The sequence below is a fragment of the Dipodomys spectabilis genome, unplaced genomic scaffold (assembly GCF_019054845.1).
Source record: "Dipodomys spectabilis isolate Male_0828 unplaced genomic scaffold, ASM1905484v1 ptg000053l, whole genome shotgun sequence".
Lineage (NCBI taxonomy): Eukaryota > Metazoa > Chordata > Mammalia > Rodentia > Heteromyidae > Dipodomys > Dipodomys spectabilis.
In genome coordinates this window covers 4139304-4156452 of record NW_024870730.1, presented here as the reverse complement: position 1 = coordinate 4156452, position 17149 = coordinate 4139304, and the positions used below count along the sequence as shown (strand labels likewise).

The window sequence follows — 17149 nt, the reverse complement described above, 5'->3', positions numbered from 1 at the left end:
AATATGTAATGTATAAGATGAAATGAAATATGCAGATTTTACTTGTAAACTAAAAGCTAAAGAATGTAAACTCCTAGATCACACAATATCTTGATAAAACTTTTTGTCCATAGAATCTCTTGAAAGTAGCACATGATCATGAGTCTTTTCAAAGATTTAGCCTTTTTGGTTGGCCTTTATTTCATGATTTTCTCTCCAAAGATGAACTGAAATTTTTGTATGTCTTTTTAAACTTATAAGCAGACTTTTCAGCCATGCTATTCCAATCCTCAAAAACAATTCATTTCTTTAGCTGTTCATGAACACCTGGACTGCTGGATGTGTTAGCATGGAGCTCTTCTGTTTCACCCTTGAAAACAAACTCAGCAGGCCCCGGATGCTCCTGTGCCAAGGATTTTACAGCATGAGCTGCATAGTTAATGCTGGTGCTGTCGCTCCAATGCCAGTAACCTGAGAAGGGGTTATAGAGCATTCCTGCCACAGTCTGAACTGAGAAACCATCTGAAAAATTCAACAGAAAACATGGATTTAATAACTTTTAACTTCCAAAGGCCAAAAGTCTCTGCAACATTTCATATCAATGAAAATTTATTAGTACTTTAGTGGGCAAAAATACTTTGTAAGCATGTACAGACCATACTTTAGACTAGAACACATACTCTAAAGCAGACTACTTGGGTTCAAGACCTAGCTTTGGCACTCTGTACATGGTAATACTGGACAAATTATTTACCTATTTGCTATGGACTGATTATCTTCCAAGTAAAATCAATTTTTTTGATCTATTATCAAAACAAGAAGCATGACAAATGCAATGACACTAAGTACTCAACAAAACCATCAAGCCAGGCACCGGTGGCTCACACCTGTAATACTAGCTACTCAGAAGGCTGAGATCTGAGGATCACAGTTCAAAGCCAGCCCAGGCAGGAAAGTCTGTGAAACTCTTATTTCCAGTAAACCACCAGAAAACTGGAAGTGGCGTTGTAGCTCAAGTGGTAGAGTGCTAGCCTTGAGCTGAAGAGCTGAGGGGCAGCGCTCAGGCCCAGAGTTCAAGTCCCACAACCGATAAAAACAAAAACAAAAACAAAACCATCAAATGCCAAATAAATGAGAGACAATAGCACTGGACAAGATCTCAACATGTAAATTGAGTGTCCATTATAAGTAAAACAGAGCATAACACTGTATAGGACACAAGAAGATAACCTTACCAACATATCAGGAAAGAGAAAAAAAGTATCCTATAATATACATAACTGACAGTAAATGTGTAAAAAGTAGCAAACAAGTTTGAAATATCTGAGTATGGCAGAATCAGGGAAAACAATCTATAAGATAAGCTAATACAAGTAAGACTCAGAATGGCAAACTGAAGATGTGTAAGCAACAGATATCTGTACCTCATCTTTAAACAACTTAATACTAAATAGAAAGAAACCTGTTCACTGATCAGCTATTTTTTGTTTTGTACTGGGTTAGGTGCCACATGTAAAAGTAGTATTTTATCCATTTCTTAAGATATTTATAACAATTGAGAGACTAATATGTAAAGCATACTGACCTGTTTAAGTGCTAGTAATGTGATTGTGAATTATATTACATAATGCATTAAAAGCTTGAGTAGGCCTTGAAAATTAGAGAAAAAATTTTCCATACTTACTAGATTCCAGAATGCTCTCTAGTGTCTCAGGTGAAACAAACTTCTCCCATGTATGAGTACCTTTTGGTACAATACCTGCAATTTGCTCTGTAAATACAATTCCCAGGGCATAGGACATCTGTGTTTTGTTGATTGTAGTAATAAATAAAGAACCACCAGGCTAAAAAAAATCATATACAGATAAAATTGTATAGAAGTAAAATTTAGCTGGGTGCCAGTGCCTCATACCTATAAATCCTAGCTACTAAGTAGGCTGAGATATGAGGATTGTGGTTTGAAACCAGTCTGGGCAGAAAAGTCCCTGTGAGACTCTGATCTCCAATTAACCATTCAAAAACCATAAGTGACACACACTGTGGTTCAAGTGGTGGAGTACTAGCCTTGAGCACAAAGAGGCCCAGAGACAGCACCAAGGCCCTGAGTTCAAGCCCTAAAACCAGCCCTGATTCTAATAATCAGGATGCTCTCTCTACATTTTCTACAGGATGCTAAGCTTGTTTAAACCTGTTTGATGTACCACAGAACTATGTATCTTACATAAGGGAACAATATGCCAGTAAGTGATCTCTGACCAGAACTTTAACGGTTAGGGTTAAAATGGTTTTGTTTTATGAAAAGACCAAAATAAGCACCAACATGAACACAGGCCATTTACGAGTATATGCAGTCTTCCATTTTTCAGTGACTATATTTATGGTGCTTCCTATGCTTAGTCTCAGAGATCCAAGGACATTGATGTCCCTTCCTTTTATTAAAAATTAAGTCTGAATGGGGAGAAAAATGAAAGATTCCCTCCAAAATAATCATATTATTCTCTATTTATATGTGGTGTGGGAAAGAAACATCTCAAATACCACCCCAAACCAAAACTCTAAAAGAGGATGTCTATTATTGAGATATGTTGTTTAAAGTAAAAGTTGAAATAACTTGAGATGGGTGGAGTTGAGGGAGATAGGGGAAGGGGCAAAGAATGGTGGAAGAGATAACATTAATCAAGATGTAGCACACTCATAAAGTGACATGCTGAATCAAAACTCATTTGTACAATAATAATATAAAATAAATGTAGGGGTTGGAGATATGGCTCAGTTGGTAAAGTGCTAGGCAAAGAAGATATGGCAAGTGAGTACAATGCAGGAGGCTATACTGGTCCCATGACACAAAAATGACATTAGTGAGAAAACTAACGAAATTTAACGGGCTCTAAAGAGTAGTATGCAAGCACAATGTCAGTGTCCAGGTACTGTTCTTGAGAACTGTACCAGAAGAAATGTGCAGGGACGGGGCTTGGTGAAGCTCCTAGGGCCCAGAACAGAAAGAGGTCACCCTTTCAGGGTTTGAAAGTATAGGGTGGGCACCTGAGAGTGAGTGTGTCCTTCATCTTAGTGCTGAGCCTTATTAGTGTTAGTACCAGGGGGAAAAGGTAAAGGGAATACACATTTTCTTGGTAATTCTTCTACAAAGCTAAAATTTGGTTTAAAAAGCTGAAAACACCAGGAACCCGTGGCTCACACTTGTAATCCTAGCTACTCAGGAGGCTGCGATCTGAGGATCACAGTTCAAAGCCAGCTCAGGCACAAAAGTCTGTAAGACTCTTATCTCCAATAAACCACCAAAAAACCGGAAGTGGTGCTGTGGCTCAATTGGTAGAGTGCTTGCCTTGAGCTGAAAAGCTGAGGGATAGTGCCTAGGCCCAGAGTTCAAGCCCCATGACAGACCAAAAAAAAAAAAAAAAAGCTGTAAACTTTTCTATATATAATACATAGATATATATCACACATAAACTTACCAAGTGCTTGTTCTCATGGATTTCAAATATTAATCTAAATCAATTTCTTAGTAATTGTCATATAATGTCCATTAAGTATTTAATGCAGATTGTACAAATGGGAAAATTACCACTATGGATGTATTGTTGTCCTGTTTAGCACCTTTTTTAAGATCCCTAGACATCAAGATACTCATTGGACACTGGAAGGTCTTGCTATTGAGGGCAATCAGAGGCACAGAAATACTTTCCAGCAGAGATGCTACCTCCTAATCCTTGCTTATTAGTTCCTCTCTCCTATACCTTGCCTGCTGGACTGCTAAAATAACATTCTGTTGCTATAGATACATACACATACAGAGAAAAACAGAAAAGTTCTGTAAGTCTTACTTTCAACACTTGACAACAGCACTGTACAAATGCTTCCAGATTAATCACATGTTCTACAACTTCAGAAGCTATGACAGCATCAAAAGTTTCTGCAGAATCTTCCACAATCTCCTCCAGGGAACACACTCTGTACTCTATCCTCTTATCCAGAACTGGATCAAATGATTTATGGTGTTGTGCTATTTTAATGTTTTCATCCACAGGATCAATTCCAGTAACAGAAGCTCCTAGCCGCCCTAGAGGCTAATGGCATAAAGAAAGTTACTCTCAGTAAGAAAATAGGACATGTTAGTAACAAGCAATTTACCAAAAATGAAACAATGACTCCTGATGATTACTGAAGATCATCTATAGGTATTTGGGTTCATAGACCATTTCCTCCATTTTTGTATATATTTGAAATTTTCTATAGCAAAAAGCTTAAATGTGAGAACAATGATCAAACAACCTTACATTTACACGCATGTGGTATAATACTAACATATTTAAAGTGTAATACCCCGTGGGGCCCTGATAATCAGCAGGGCCCAATAGTCAGCGTGGCCCCGTGGCCCGGCCTGCTGGAGGGGGCCGGGCATCAAGAGTTGAGCCTCACTGCTCCACAGACCAGGCTACCAGGCAGAGCAGGGCATTGAGAGGCTGACGTCACCACCCCACAGAGCACCGCCAGAGGGGCCCATGCCAAGGGAAGGGGCGGGGCATACCACCAAAAGGGGTGGGACATGCTGGGGGGGGGTGCTATTGGAGGGGTGGGGTGTTGAGCCCCACATGGTTAGCTGCCTATTGGGATTGGACAGGGGGCAGCTTGGGGAGGAGCACGAATGTCGGTTTGAAACCATTAGTGGGGGCAGGGCGCAGCTTATCCAGAGATATATAGGCTGCTGCTCCGAGAGGGGTGGGGGGAGTAGGAGTCCTGAGGAGAGGTTAGAGGAAAATAGTGGAGGGAGGAGAGAGGAGTCCCGAGGAGAGGAGAGCAAGGGAAAGACAGAGTCCTGAGGAAAACAGTTACTGCAGGGAAGGAGAGGAGGCAGGAGGGGAAAGCTTGCCGGAGCAGGGCAGGTCTGTGCACATGGAGAGGCCCACAGAGCAGGAGGAAGGGTTTCAAGAAAGGGAAAAGCCTTCCCTTTGGGCTTTGGAGGTCTGAGGTTTGGTTTGCATGGGGTCAGCACTGCCTATTGGAGGCTTGGAGGTTTGCTGGTTGGAGGTTTGCGGGTGGAGGCTGCTCCTGGTTCTGGGCATCTAGCCCAGGACAAAGTAGTCTCAATACCCTTTTCCCGTGTAAATAGTGTAAATAAACTTCTTTTGTCCACCTTTCACTGTCCGTGCCTCGATGGATTGTCGTGCTCCCAGGAGATCATAAGTATAACACAACATAGAAAAATCATCTATCATTTCTGAAATATTCCTATTTTTAATAAAACATTTTTATTTATTCTGATAATTGGCCAGTTTGTTTATTTATTTATGTGCCTTTGGCGGTACATGGGCTTGAAGTGTAGGTCTCATGTTTACCAGTCAGGTGCTGTCTCCTGAACCACATTCTCTGCCTGCCTGCCTGCCTGCTTCCTTCCCTTCCTTCCTTCTTTCCTCCCTTCTTTCCTCTTCTCTCTTTGCTTCCCCCTCCCTCCTTTCTTTCTACTTTTCCTTTGATTTTTATCATGGTACTAGAGGGCTAATTTCCCAGCTCCTACAAATAGTTCTTTATAGTTTCTTCTTTTTGTTTTGTTGTTGTTTGATTGATTTTCTGGTGGTTAATTGGAGATAAGAGTCGCATGGCCTTTCCTGCCCCTGAATTGAACCTCAATTCTCAGATCTCAGCCTTCTGAGTAGCTAGGTGTGAGCCACCAGCCCAGCCTTCTTTTGGTTTTGGGTTTTTTTGTGGTGGTTTTGTTGTTGTTGTTAGGCACTGGCGGTTCAGGGCTATAATCCTAGCTACTCAGGAGGCTGAGCTCTGAGGATTGTGGTTCAAAGCTAGCCCTGGCAGGAAAGTCCATGAGATTCTTATCTCCAATTCACCACCAGAAAACTGAAGAGGAACAGTGGCTTAAAGTGGCAGAGTGCTAGCCTTGAGTAAAAAACCTCAGGAACAGTTCCTCGGCACTGAGTCCAAGACCCATCACTGATAGTAAAAAAGTAATGGAGGTGGTGTATATGACTGAGGTATATGTATGCATGTATGGAAATGTCAGAGTGAAATCTCCCTATGTACAATTAATATACTACAATAAAAGAAAAAAATGTACATAGGCTTAATTTTAATCAAAGTCTACATAGTATTTATATTAAAGTTAGTCAAACAAGCCAGGCACTGGTAGTTTACACCTTTAATCCTAGCTCAAGAAGCTGAAGTCTGAGTATTATGGCTCAAAGCCAGCCAGGGAGGAAAGTCCATGAGGCTCCTATCTCCAATTAACCACCAGGAAACCGGAAGTGGCGCTCTATCCTTGAACAAAAGAGCTCAGTGCCAGCACCCAGGCCCAGAGTTCAAGCCCCATAACCAACAACAACAAAAAAAGTCAATAAGCTAAAAGTATGACTCACTGTGTTAGTTTTAAAGCTATAAGACCTGCTACAATACACTAAGCAGGCTGAAGAACACATAGTAAAATCTTACTTTTCTACAATTTATATACCATATACTCTTGATCCTAAGAAATGTATTTTCACATATTTCAAGTTTCCTGAAATTTGGAAGGGTCTACTAACAGATAAATAACATATTTTATGTGCATATGGAAACAACTGTGTATCGAAGAGCTCTGTTAGTGTCACTGTCAACCTGCCTGAGTCATGGACCTTGACAGTAATCACATCCCATTAAACCTTAGCATTTCTGAATCCCCTAGTCACTGAAAATATGTTTCAAGACATTATGATATAGCATCAGCAAAAAGTTTCTGTGCTGACATCAGAATATAAAGGTATACACTTACGCTAAGCTAAAGCAATTATTCTTCACTACTACTCTTCCAATTACTCTAAATCATCTAAGATGGAAAAAGCCCCACTAGTACATAAAAGTCTGAGGATCTATTATTACACAAGTGTAAAAGGACCGCACAAAAACCCTTCTGTATAATTTTCTGAAAGCATACTGAAATACAACAGGAATTGTAGGGCACATGAGATCAGTGTACTTTTATCTCAATTTTTGTAAACCTAAAACCTTTAAGATAATCAAATTTGTCGATAAAAAATCTTCAGGATATTTCCTGAAATTTTCACATGCAAAAAAAAATTTGAAGATACATACTTTTAAACTTTCCAAAAGGCTAAAAATCAACATTATTTATTTAAAAGATAAACATTATTATTTGTCAAAAAGACAAATCAGCTCTAAGTTGAGTTCTCAATTTTCCCCATCAAGGTAATAATATCAGAACAACTCTAAATCACTTACTTCAGTTAATAATCCACCACCACAGCCAACATCGAGAATCTTCAGCCCAGACAAAGGTTTTCCTGGCTGGTGATTGGCAAGTGTTGTCAAAAGATTGTCTCTTTAAAATAAAATTCAAAACATGTAAAAAAATTAGTAATCAGTAAGAAAGTCTTAAACATACGATTTCTAAGAAAATATTAATCCCCATTTTATTTTCTTTCATTTTTCTTCTTGCTATGTAGCCCATCTAGCCTCACACTTGTGATCCTCCTATCCTTAGCCTTCCAAATGCTGGGATTACAAGAGTGTACCTGCCACCATGTCTTAATTCCTTACATAAGAATTTAATTCTTGGGCTGGGAAGGTGGCTCAGTGGTAGAGTGCTAGCCTTGCATGCATGAGGCCTTGGCTTCGATTTCTAGCACCACATAAGCAGAAAAAGCCGGAAGTGGCACTGTGGCTCAAATGGTAGAGTACTATCCTTCAGCTGAAGAGCTGAGGACAGTATCCAGTCCCAGAGTTCAGGCCCCACGACTGACCAAAAAAAAAAAAAAAAAAAAGAATTTAATTCTTAGCCAGGTATAGCTGGCTCACAACTGTAATCCTGGTTACTCAGGAGGCTGAGATGGAAGGATCTTGGTTTGAAGCCAGTCTAGGCAGGAAAGTCTCTGAGACTCTTATCGCCAACTAACCACCAGAACACCAGAAGTGGAGCTGTGGCTCAAAGTGGTAGATTGCTAGCTTTGAGTACAAAAGCTCAGTTACAGCACCGAGGCCCTGAGTTCAAGCATACACATACACACCTCCAAAGAAAAATAATTTAATTCAAATTTACCTAATATGTCCAAAACTGCTTCAAGTTAAGCTGTAAAAAGAGCCTAGGTCTTTGATGTTAGTAAAAGTACATGGTTTCACATGCTGGACATTGAAGAGACTCTCCCTAATTTTCAAAACAAACCTATCCATTTGTTTCATTTTGTTTGTGCTGCTCAGATAAAACAATACAAAACAAAATAAAAGGCTGGTGCTGCACTACTTGAGCCACACCTCTATTTTCAGCTCTTTGCTGGTTAAGACTGTTTTACCTGAGCTCACTTCAAACCATGGTCCTCAGAGTTTAGCCTCCTGAGTATTTAAAATTTCAGGCGTGAGCCACCATCATGAGGCAAGTTACAGCATTTTGAACCTAAGTGTAAACTAAGAGAAAAGTGGATGCAAAGTGGATGGATTATTAAAAAGAGCTGCAGTTTTTAAAGAGAATGATGGAGGGCAAATGATAGTAAAATACATGGTAAGGATATATATATATTTTTAAGTAAAAAGGAAAAATTAAGAGTTGGAAGTGTTACCTAATGAATGGCACCCTCAGGTCATTCATAGAGTGAAGAGGTGCATAGACTCCTTGCTCATCCCACCACTTGTCAGCCAGGGCCCTGAAGGTTTTCACCTCACTGCTGTCGACAGTGGTTTGTGAAGTACTGTATGATTTTTTCCAAGGGGACCTAACAGGTGAAAACAAAGATCCAAGCAAATACCGCTGTTATAGAAAACTTATCTTGTAAGATACCGTGTAGAAAGACATTCTTTTTCATATGTCATTAGATCCTAAATACATAATTTTTTCAGTTTTGATGCTTTACAACCAAGCACTCTCATAATCATTCTGCAACTATATATCATACTGCTTATATGGATATGCAGTAGGATTATGAGATATATGATTAATATGAGCACTATGATTACGAGATACATATCATATATATGATTATGATTATATATACATACATTCACAGAAAAAGAAAATTAATTGACTTTGGAAGTAAGTTATAACTGAAAATGGAATTATATAAACGTAGGCTTCTGGGTCACATTTAAAATAATAAAATAATTATAGTTACCATTTATTGAGAATTTAATAAATATCGGGCAGTAGCTAGGAAATCTAAATATATTCTCTTAATCCTTCAGGCAACTCTACCAGATAAAGGCTATTATCACTGCTTCTAAGGGCTGGCATTATCTAGTCTGCACTGCATGCTATAAAAATACTCATCTGATCATATTATTTCCTCACATAAGCTAGGAGTCAGTGGCTCACGCCCATAATCCTAGCTACTCAGGAGACTGAGATCTGAGGATCACAGTTCAAAGCCAGCCTGGGCAGGAAAGTCCCTAAGACTCTTATCTCCAATTAACCACCAGAAAATTAGAAGTGGCGCTGTGGCTCAAGTGGTAGAGTGCTAGCCTTGAGCTGAAGACCTGAAGGACAGCGCTCAGGCCCAGAGTTCAAGCCCCATGACCACCAACATCAACAACAAAAGGCTTCCAAGTGGAAGCAAAAGACTATAATCCCTAGCAAGAGCTATTGAGAATTATTTAGTCCCCAGTTTCCTCCCTCTCCAAACTCAACTCCATTTATTCTCGTTATTCTCCCCTCTGGAAACATAGGTCTTTTTCAGTTCTTCAAATTGACCATGCTTACTCTTCCTTGGGTACTTTGTATACATTGTTCCTTGTGCCTGGAGCATTTTCCCCACATTCTCCCTTTCATTTTCTATACTAATTTCTTCTCATCCTTCAAGATCTTTTTTTTTTTTTTGTGGGTCGTAGGGCTTGAACTCTGGGCCTGAGCCCTGTCCCTCAGCTCTTCAGCTCAAGGCCAGTACTCTACCACTTGAGCCACAGCGCCACTTCTGGTTTTCTGGTGGTTTATTGGAGATAAGAGTTTCACAGACTTTCCTGCCTGGGCTGGCTTTGAACCTCGATCCTCAGATCTCAGCCTCCTGAGTAGCTAGGATTACAGGCGTGAGCCACTGGCGCACGGCAACATCCTTCAAGATCTTAAAATGTTGTCTACCATGTCTTCCTTGTTCTTCAAAAGTGGCTCATATTTCCCTATTTTTTTTTTTTTTTAATTTTTAGTGCCAGAATTTAGGTCCTGGGCCATGTCTATGATTTTTTTTTCTCAAGGCTGATGGCTGATGCTTTACCAGTTGAGCCATACCTCCACTTCTGGCTTTTTACCACTTAACTGAAGATAAGAGTAATACACACTTTTCTGCCCCAATTGGCTTTGAATCATAATCCTCAGATCTCAGACTCCTGAGTAGCTAGGATTACAGGTGTGAGTCAGCACCTAGCTAGATGCCCCTATTTTAATTCCCCTATACTAATGTGTACTTCATGGGACTATACATATTTGATTGTGTTATCCACTAATGGCAGACAAGGAATGGACTCTCCCTTACTATTTTGTTCCTAGTGATTAGCACAGATCATGAAACATAGAAGATACTCAGGAGACATCTGCCAAATAATCTGAAAGAAAACTCAGTATGTTTTGCCTAAAATAAAAATAACATAAAACCAAAATTATACAATGCATTGAGTTCTGTCATAGTATAGTAGGAAGAAATACTCTCACTTGAGAGTAGGTAAAAGATAGTAAGATTACTCAAAAAAGGTAATAATATTCAAATTTTTAGTTTTTCTAAGCTACAAATAGAGCTAAAAATCCTGTCAATTCCATGTTACCTACATTCAATAGAATTTCACATATGCTCACCTGCCTTTATAGAGGGCCTAAAAGTATATTAATATATTCATATATGCATATTTTATTTTGTATTATGTATATATGTATGTATGCATGAATGCATGTATGTGTATATGTATATATGAATATATGTATGTATATATACTACATCCTAAAATAAACATTCACCTAGTCTATATATTCAAACTTATAGAAGGATGTTTTATGAGTAAAGCTAAATCTTTCCAAATGGAGAATACATACTACACTCATTACTCTTTAGCCTTTTAAAATTTAAATATCACTTTTCTTCAATATTATCTTAAGAACCTTAGTTTCAGCTGGTGCCAGTGGCTCACATCTGTAATCCTAGCTACTCAGGAGGCTGAGATCTGAGGACTGCGGTTCAAAGCCAGCCCAGATGGGAAAGTCTGTGAGACTCTTATCTCCAATAAACCACCAGAAAACCAGAAGTATCACTGTGGCTCAAGTAGTAGAGCACTAGCCTTGAGCTGAAGAGTTCAGGGACAGCACCCAGGCCCAGAGTTCAAGCCCCACAACCGATCAAAAAAAACAACAAACCATTAATTTCCTTTTCCATATATCATTCAAAACTGCAGTAATCTAGGACTAAATGATAATTGATAACACTAGGTAGATGCTCAGCTGAGGCACCCAGTCTTAAAAGTGATACTTCCAAGAAGCAGGATCAAGTACCTAAAACACAGTGATGGCTGTAATGCTATGAAATATTTTTCAAAAGGTCAGAAATTGGATTATAAAATATAAATACTCCAAAAGATATTACTCAAGCTCAACTTTAGCTAAAATACATATATAGCCACCTTATATATTTATGTTGCTCTGAAATCATTTATAATTTTAGGCATAAGGGTTTTTGTTCTTTTTCTTTAAAAAAAAAAAATCAGTGAAGTCCTCTTGTGTGCTAAGCAAGTGCTTTACTGCTGACATATACACTTAGCCCTGAGAATGACATTATTTGTGGTCTGTCATAAGGATATTATACAGAAATTAAAATAACTTCTCCAAGCAATATAGTATTTTATAATACATTAAAAAACAATCTCTGAATTTGAATGAAGGTATGCACAGGCGTAATGCTGTATTCTTTTATTGACTTTCCAGCAGACTTGAAAAACTTTAAATCTAAAAGCTGCTAAAAATTAAGAATATTTAAATAGTCAAACCATATAAACTATTACACGCTGACCAAGTTTATGAAACATAATCAATAAACATATACAATAAATATTAAATAAATAAATCATATACAATAAGTATTGTATATGATTATGTAAATAAACTTACCTGTAATTTTTTATTTTATTCAAATAGGAAAAAGTCATCCTACAAGGTTTAAACCACATGGTTTTGTATTCACTGAAAACTTGTGGTTTAATTCGCAGAGACCAACTGAGTTTATTTTCTGAGTAAACTGAAAAGAAAACCAAAATTAAATATCTAGAGGAAAGCATCACATAGTAAGAACTCTGTAATTCATATAACTGAAGAATTCTACTTTATATGGTAATCTTCATTATGAAAATTGATAAAGGAGTTTCTTAATTTTTTATTTTACTTTTAAAAAAATATTGTCAAGGTAATGTACAGAGAGGTTACAGTTATCTAAGTAAGGGAGTGATTACATTTCTTGTCTAACTTGTTACCCCCCATTTATTTGACTTTAAAAATAAGGCTCTTGAAAAAAACAATAATAAAGCTCTTGCTTTCTGCCATTTAATTCCAACCAGAGTTCTGAAATTATAATTAGGAAATGAGAGTAATAATATTAAGTAAAAGCTTTTCAGGCCAGTAGTTTTTGCACACACATTATACAAAATTACAAAGTGTTATTTAAATGTAATCTGTAGCAGTTTTAGTTTTATTATACAGTACTTGGATTTGAACTTGGGGCTTTGCATTTGATCAGCTTGATTGCATGGATGGTGCTCTATCACTAGAGCCATTACTCCAGCTCTGCTTTTTGCCAGTTAATTGGAGATGCAGTCTCTCAAACTTTTCTTCCTAGGCTGGCTTTGAACCATGATCCAGATTCTAGCATCCAGAACAGGTAGGATTACAGGTGTGAGCCACCTTTCATGTTAATTTAATATTAGCTATCTTAATTAGATTTTAAGTATGCTCGCCATCCTTTATTGTGTTTGTTCTCTCTTTTTTAAAATGAGTAATTCTCAGTCTGGCCCAAATCCATTTCAAAGTTATCATGCACACTAAAAGAAATTCATGCTTTTAGGGCTTTTTTGTGTGTGCGCTGATAGTGGGGCTTGAATTCAAGGCCTACGCACTGTCCCTTACTTAGCCTTTTCACTGAAGGTGGGGACTCTACCACTTAAACAGTATCTTCATTGCAGGCTTTTTGTTAGTGGTTAATTGGCAACAAGACTTTCACTGACATTCCTGCTGTAGCTGGCTTCAAACCTTGAACCTCCAAAGTAGGATTGCGGGCATGAGTCATTAGCACCTGGAGCTTCTATGCTTTTGCTCATATTATTCCCTCTTCCATCAACTCTATCATGTCTACCTTATAAGGTCCTTTATGAGTTTATGAGTTTAGGCAGGTAAATAAGATGTTATATAAAATTACATAAACTTCAATATACAAGTAAGGAAATACAAAGTATTATAGAACTAAACCTCCTCAGAGATTTTGCTGGGCCAGTGGCTCTTGTCTGCAATCCTAGCTACTCAGGAGGATGAGATCGAAGGATCTTGATTTGAAGCCAGCGTAGGTAGGAATGTCTATGAGGCTCTCATCTCCAATTAACCACCAAGAAGCCTTAGATGGAGAGGTGGATGGAGTGCTAGATTTGAGAAAAAAACAAACAAACAAACAAAAAAAACAACTCAGGTACAGCACCCAGGCCCTGAGTTCAAGCCCCAGAACTGGCACCAAAAAACAAACAAAACACATCCCAGAGATAAACCACCTCAGAGACTTTAACAGTACTTGCCTCTACTCAGTGCCAACCACTGGACTTCTTTTGACTCCCTGTATTTCTGGAAAATTAGTCTTGAGTATTGCTAGAATTCTCAGGAGCTTTAAAATCCTCCTTCCCACAACATAAAGTGACCAATTGAGCTTAAATTTTAAACAGCACATTACCAATTCCTTCTCTCATTTGAATCCTAGTATTTAAAGGAATGTAGAGAGAGGAAGAACTTCATTTAAGTCATATATTCAGTATTTAACAAGCATTCAATATCTGGATTCCTCTCAGGACTGTCTTAGAGCTCCATATGCTATAGAACTGCCAAATGTTATTTCTAAGTCTGATGGCGTTGCTTCTCACATCCTCAGGAAAAGAAAATCTCAGGTTATGTGTGGCTTTTTATGAACTTGTCATGACCATTAATGTTCTCTGCTCATCCCTTTCCTTCACTGCCCATATTCCATCCATACTCTACTTTTCAGGAAAAATTTTTATTTCCCCAAACTCTCCCGAATCCTGAATATTAGGCAGATGTTCCTCTATGGTTATCCTTCAAACTGAAGCCTATGGCTTGGTTTTCCCCCCTACATTTCTGATTATATAAGACACACATGCTTAATGAAAAACAGTTCAGAAAAAAAAGTACTTAAAGGATGATGATAGACAATCACCTACTCCACTACAGGTAATCACTGTTAAAGTTAGATATACATATATAGATAGATAGACAGATAGATAGCTCTATCTATATGTCCATATTCATAATATATAATAAAAACTTAATTCTGTGTTACACACTAGCCTGGAGCTGGTAGCAAATGTTTGTAATCCTAGCTACTCAAGAAGCTGACTCTAGAAACCTTGAATTCAACTCGAGCAGACAAATCTAAAAAAATGTTATCTCCAATTGATGAATAAAAAGCTGAAACTGGAGGTGTGGCTTAAGTGGTAAAGTACCAGGTTAAGGTGGGGGGGGGAGGGTAAGCAAGACAGTGAAGTCCTAGATTTAAGCTCCATTATTGGTGTGGGCATGTACAAGGACACACAAGGACTCACAAACACACACACACAGCCCTTAATCATTTTCCCATATGGAGATAAATGGATTTAAATAGTTGGTATTGTGTTTTGTGGTTGTTTCATCTGATTTGTCCTGTTTTCTTTTTAAATGACTAATCAAGTCTCTTGGTGGATTGATTTTCCATTATTTTCTTCATTATATCTTGATTTTAGTTCTATTTGAACATTTTCTAAAAACCTCTTTCGAAGTGTAATTCATTTTAGATTCTCAGTGTCTCTAAGAGTTCTTACCAAACAACAGTTAATGAGTTCCCTGTGAGGGATGAACTTAATTCTCTCGTAAATAATACTAAAAGTTTAGCTGGGTGCTAGTGGCTCACGTCTGTAATCCTAGCTACTCAGGAGGCTGAGGTCTGAGGATGGTGGTTTGAAGCCAGCCCAGGCAGAAAAGTCTGTGGAACTACTAGCTCCAATAAACTACTCACATGTGGCTCAAATGGTTGAGTACTACCCTGAGTGAACGAGCTCAGGGACAGCGCCCGGTCCGACTTCAAGCAACAACAACAATAATAATAGTGACAATAGACTTCAATAACCAGACTTATCCACAAGCACCGAATATAATCAATTATTTCCTTGATCTTATTTGCAAATAATGAACTAGCCCAAAAAAGCTTAGCTGCTGCCTTAAGTTCTGGACAAATGACGCCAACTGCGAGCATTCCGAGCACTGACGTCCGCAGTGGAGCACTTGGGAGCGCAGCAGGTGTCTTCCGGGGCGGGCTGTCGCGGGGCCGGACGGCGGGCCTCGGCTCTCCCTCAGCCGGGAGAACCGAGTCCAGCGGGAGGACAGCACTCAGATCCGGGATTCCACGCAGGCCCGGGGCCGAGACGCCGCCCTCGCGCAAACCAGCGGCCAGCGCAGCCCCCCGCCCCCCGCCCCCGGCCTGCCGCCGCGCCTGCGCAGAACGCCCTGCGCCGTGGGAAGGAATTCCGCGCACACTCACCCGCCCACGAGGCGACCCTGGGACGCTCGGCTCTTGGGCCCCGGAGTCCAGACGTAAACTTTCCTAAAAACCGAGTCTCCCAGGAGCCCCAGGCCCGGCGTCCCCACATTGCGATTACAGTGCCACTCCCCTTCCGGTCCGTCCCTCCGGATCGCCGACGGAAAGGAAAGGTTCCGCGCCCACTCCGGCCGCGGTGGGTTTGCGGCGTGGTTCCCGCCTGGGTGTCCGGCGGTGGGGGTGCCACCGCTGGGCGCTGCGCCCTCTCCTCCAGGACACGGTACCACCGAGTCCCCCCGCTAGCCCGAACACACTGGTCTTACACGGCTGCACACACAGGAGTTTGGAGGCGTTTCTTCTCCAAGGGCAGCAGTTTCCTTTCCAGACTCAAACGCACTAATTCTGAAGGGTTTCCCAACTCACATCAACACACATTATCCGGCAAAAGACTATCACTCAGTGCTCAGGCCTGTAGTCCTGGCTACTGGGGAGCCAGAAATCTGGGAACAAGGTACACCAGCCAGGGAATGAAAAGTTCACAAGTCCACATCCAACCAGTGGCTGGGCATGGCGGTGGCCGTGACAGCTACAGAAGCAAAAGGACCCTACCACTAAAACCTAACACCAAAATAATCCCCAAAGAGTAGCACTCACTCTGGGCCAACTTCTAGGGCCTTGAACGTGGTAGCCAAGATTTAAGACATAAAACGTCTCATATGTTCAAGTCAGGGTCAAATAAGCCAGGGGTCCTTTAATTGGATCCTTTGACATTACTGCTTGGAAGGTCTCCAACCAGTCTTCTGAGTTCCACTCCCTAAATATAAGGCAGAAATAGCACAGAAGGAAACTTGGCCTGTCTTGTATGTGTTTGGAGAGATAAACCAAGGAAAAACCCAGAGTGCAAATGTGATTAAAGTTCTAAGAACTTTGTAAGTGTATTCTTTGTATCGCATCGCTTTGGGAGTTTGAGCCTTCTCACATTTGGCAGTGGTTTGCCTGAATAGGAAAACATTTTCTTTAAAACCCCCAGAACCAGATATACAAAACTAGTTCAAAGTACTTTTCTCTACAAGCATCAACAAAAGCTTTTCCAATGACCACTGAACCTGAGTGTGTTTAAAGCTGTGTGGACTGTAATACAATACATGAGGTTATTGCCTACACTATCTCTGTGGTCTCACCCATAAACTTGTTGTGTAAATACTGATTTTATCAGGAATCTTTTAATGCCTATTTAATATTCTGTAGTTTATTGCTTTATGTGCATTTTTTCACTAAAGCAAAGGTAACCAAGTTTTCTGCTTTGAAATATAACCACTCAGTTTTAACTGTTTCCTTATTTACCAAAAAATTCTAGCCAATTTGTCAACTTAGGATAACTATATAATTTGAAATATTATAAGACTGTGATAGAC

At 39.6% G+C, this 17149-nt stretch overlaps 1 protein-coding gene across 1 annotated transcript; it reads right to left on the bottom strand.

The window, feature by feature from the left end:
* Window positions 1-151: 151 nt before the first annotated feature.
* On the bottom strand, window positions 152-15859 carry Coq3 (coenzyme Q3, methyltransferase). Its single transcript, XM_042679542.1, has 7 exons — window positions 15738-15859; window positions 12068-12194; window positions 8553-8705; window positions 7222-7321; window positions 3822-4064; window positions 1664-1823; window positions 152-501 (listed from the first exon to the last, which is right to left on the bottom strand). The coding sequence occupies exons 1-7, from the start codon at window positions 15844-15846 to the stop codon at window positions 281-283; spliced, it is 1113 nt and encodes a 370-aa protein (XP_042535476.1). The 5' UTR covers window positions 15847-15859; the 3' UTR covers window positions 152-280.
* Between the last annotated feature and the right edge of the window lie 1290 nt (window positions 15860-17149).

Bases quoted from the DNA above. Each gene is read 5' to 3' on its own strand.
- Coq3 (XM_042679542.1), bottom strand. From the start codon at position 15,846: ATGTGGGGACGCCGGGCCTGGGGCTCCTGGGAGACTCGGTTTTTAGGA. The intron at 8,706-12,067 runs GTAAGTTTATTT...TTCACCTGTTAG, and splicing joins AATAAAATAAAAAATTACAG to GTCCCCTTGGAAAAAATCAT. The intron at 502-1,663 runs GTAAGTATGGAA...TGAATTTTTCAG, and splicing joins AGAGAGCATTCTGGAATCTA to ATGGTTTCTCAGTTCAGACT.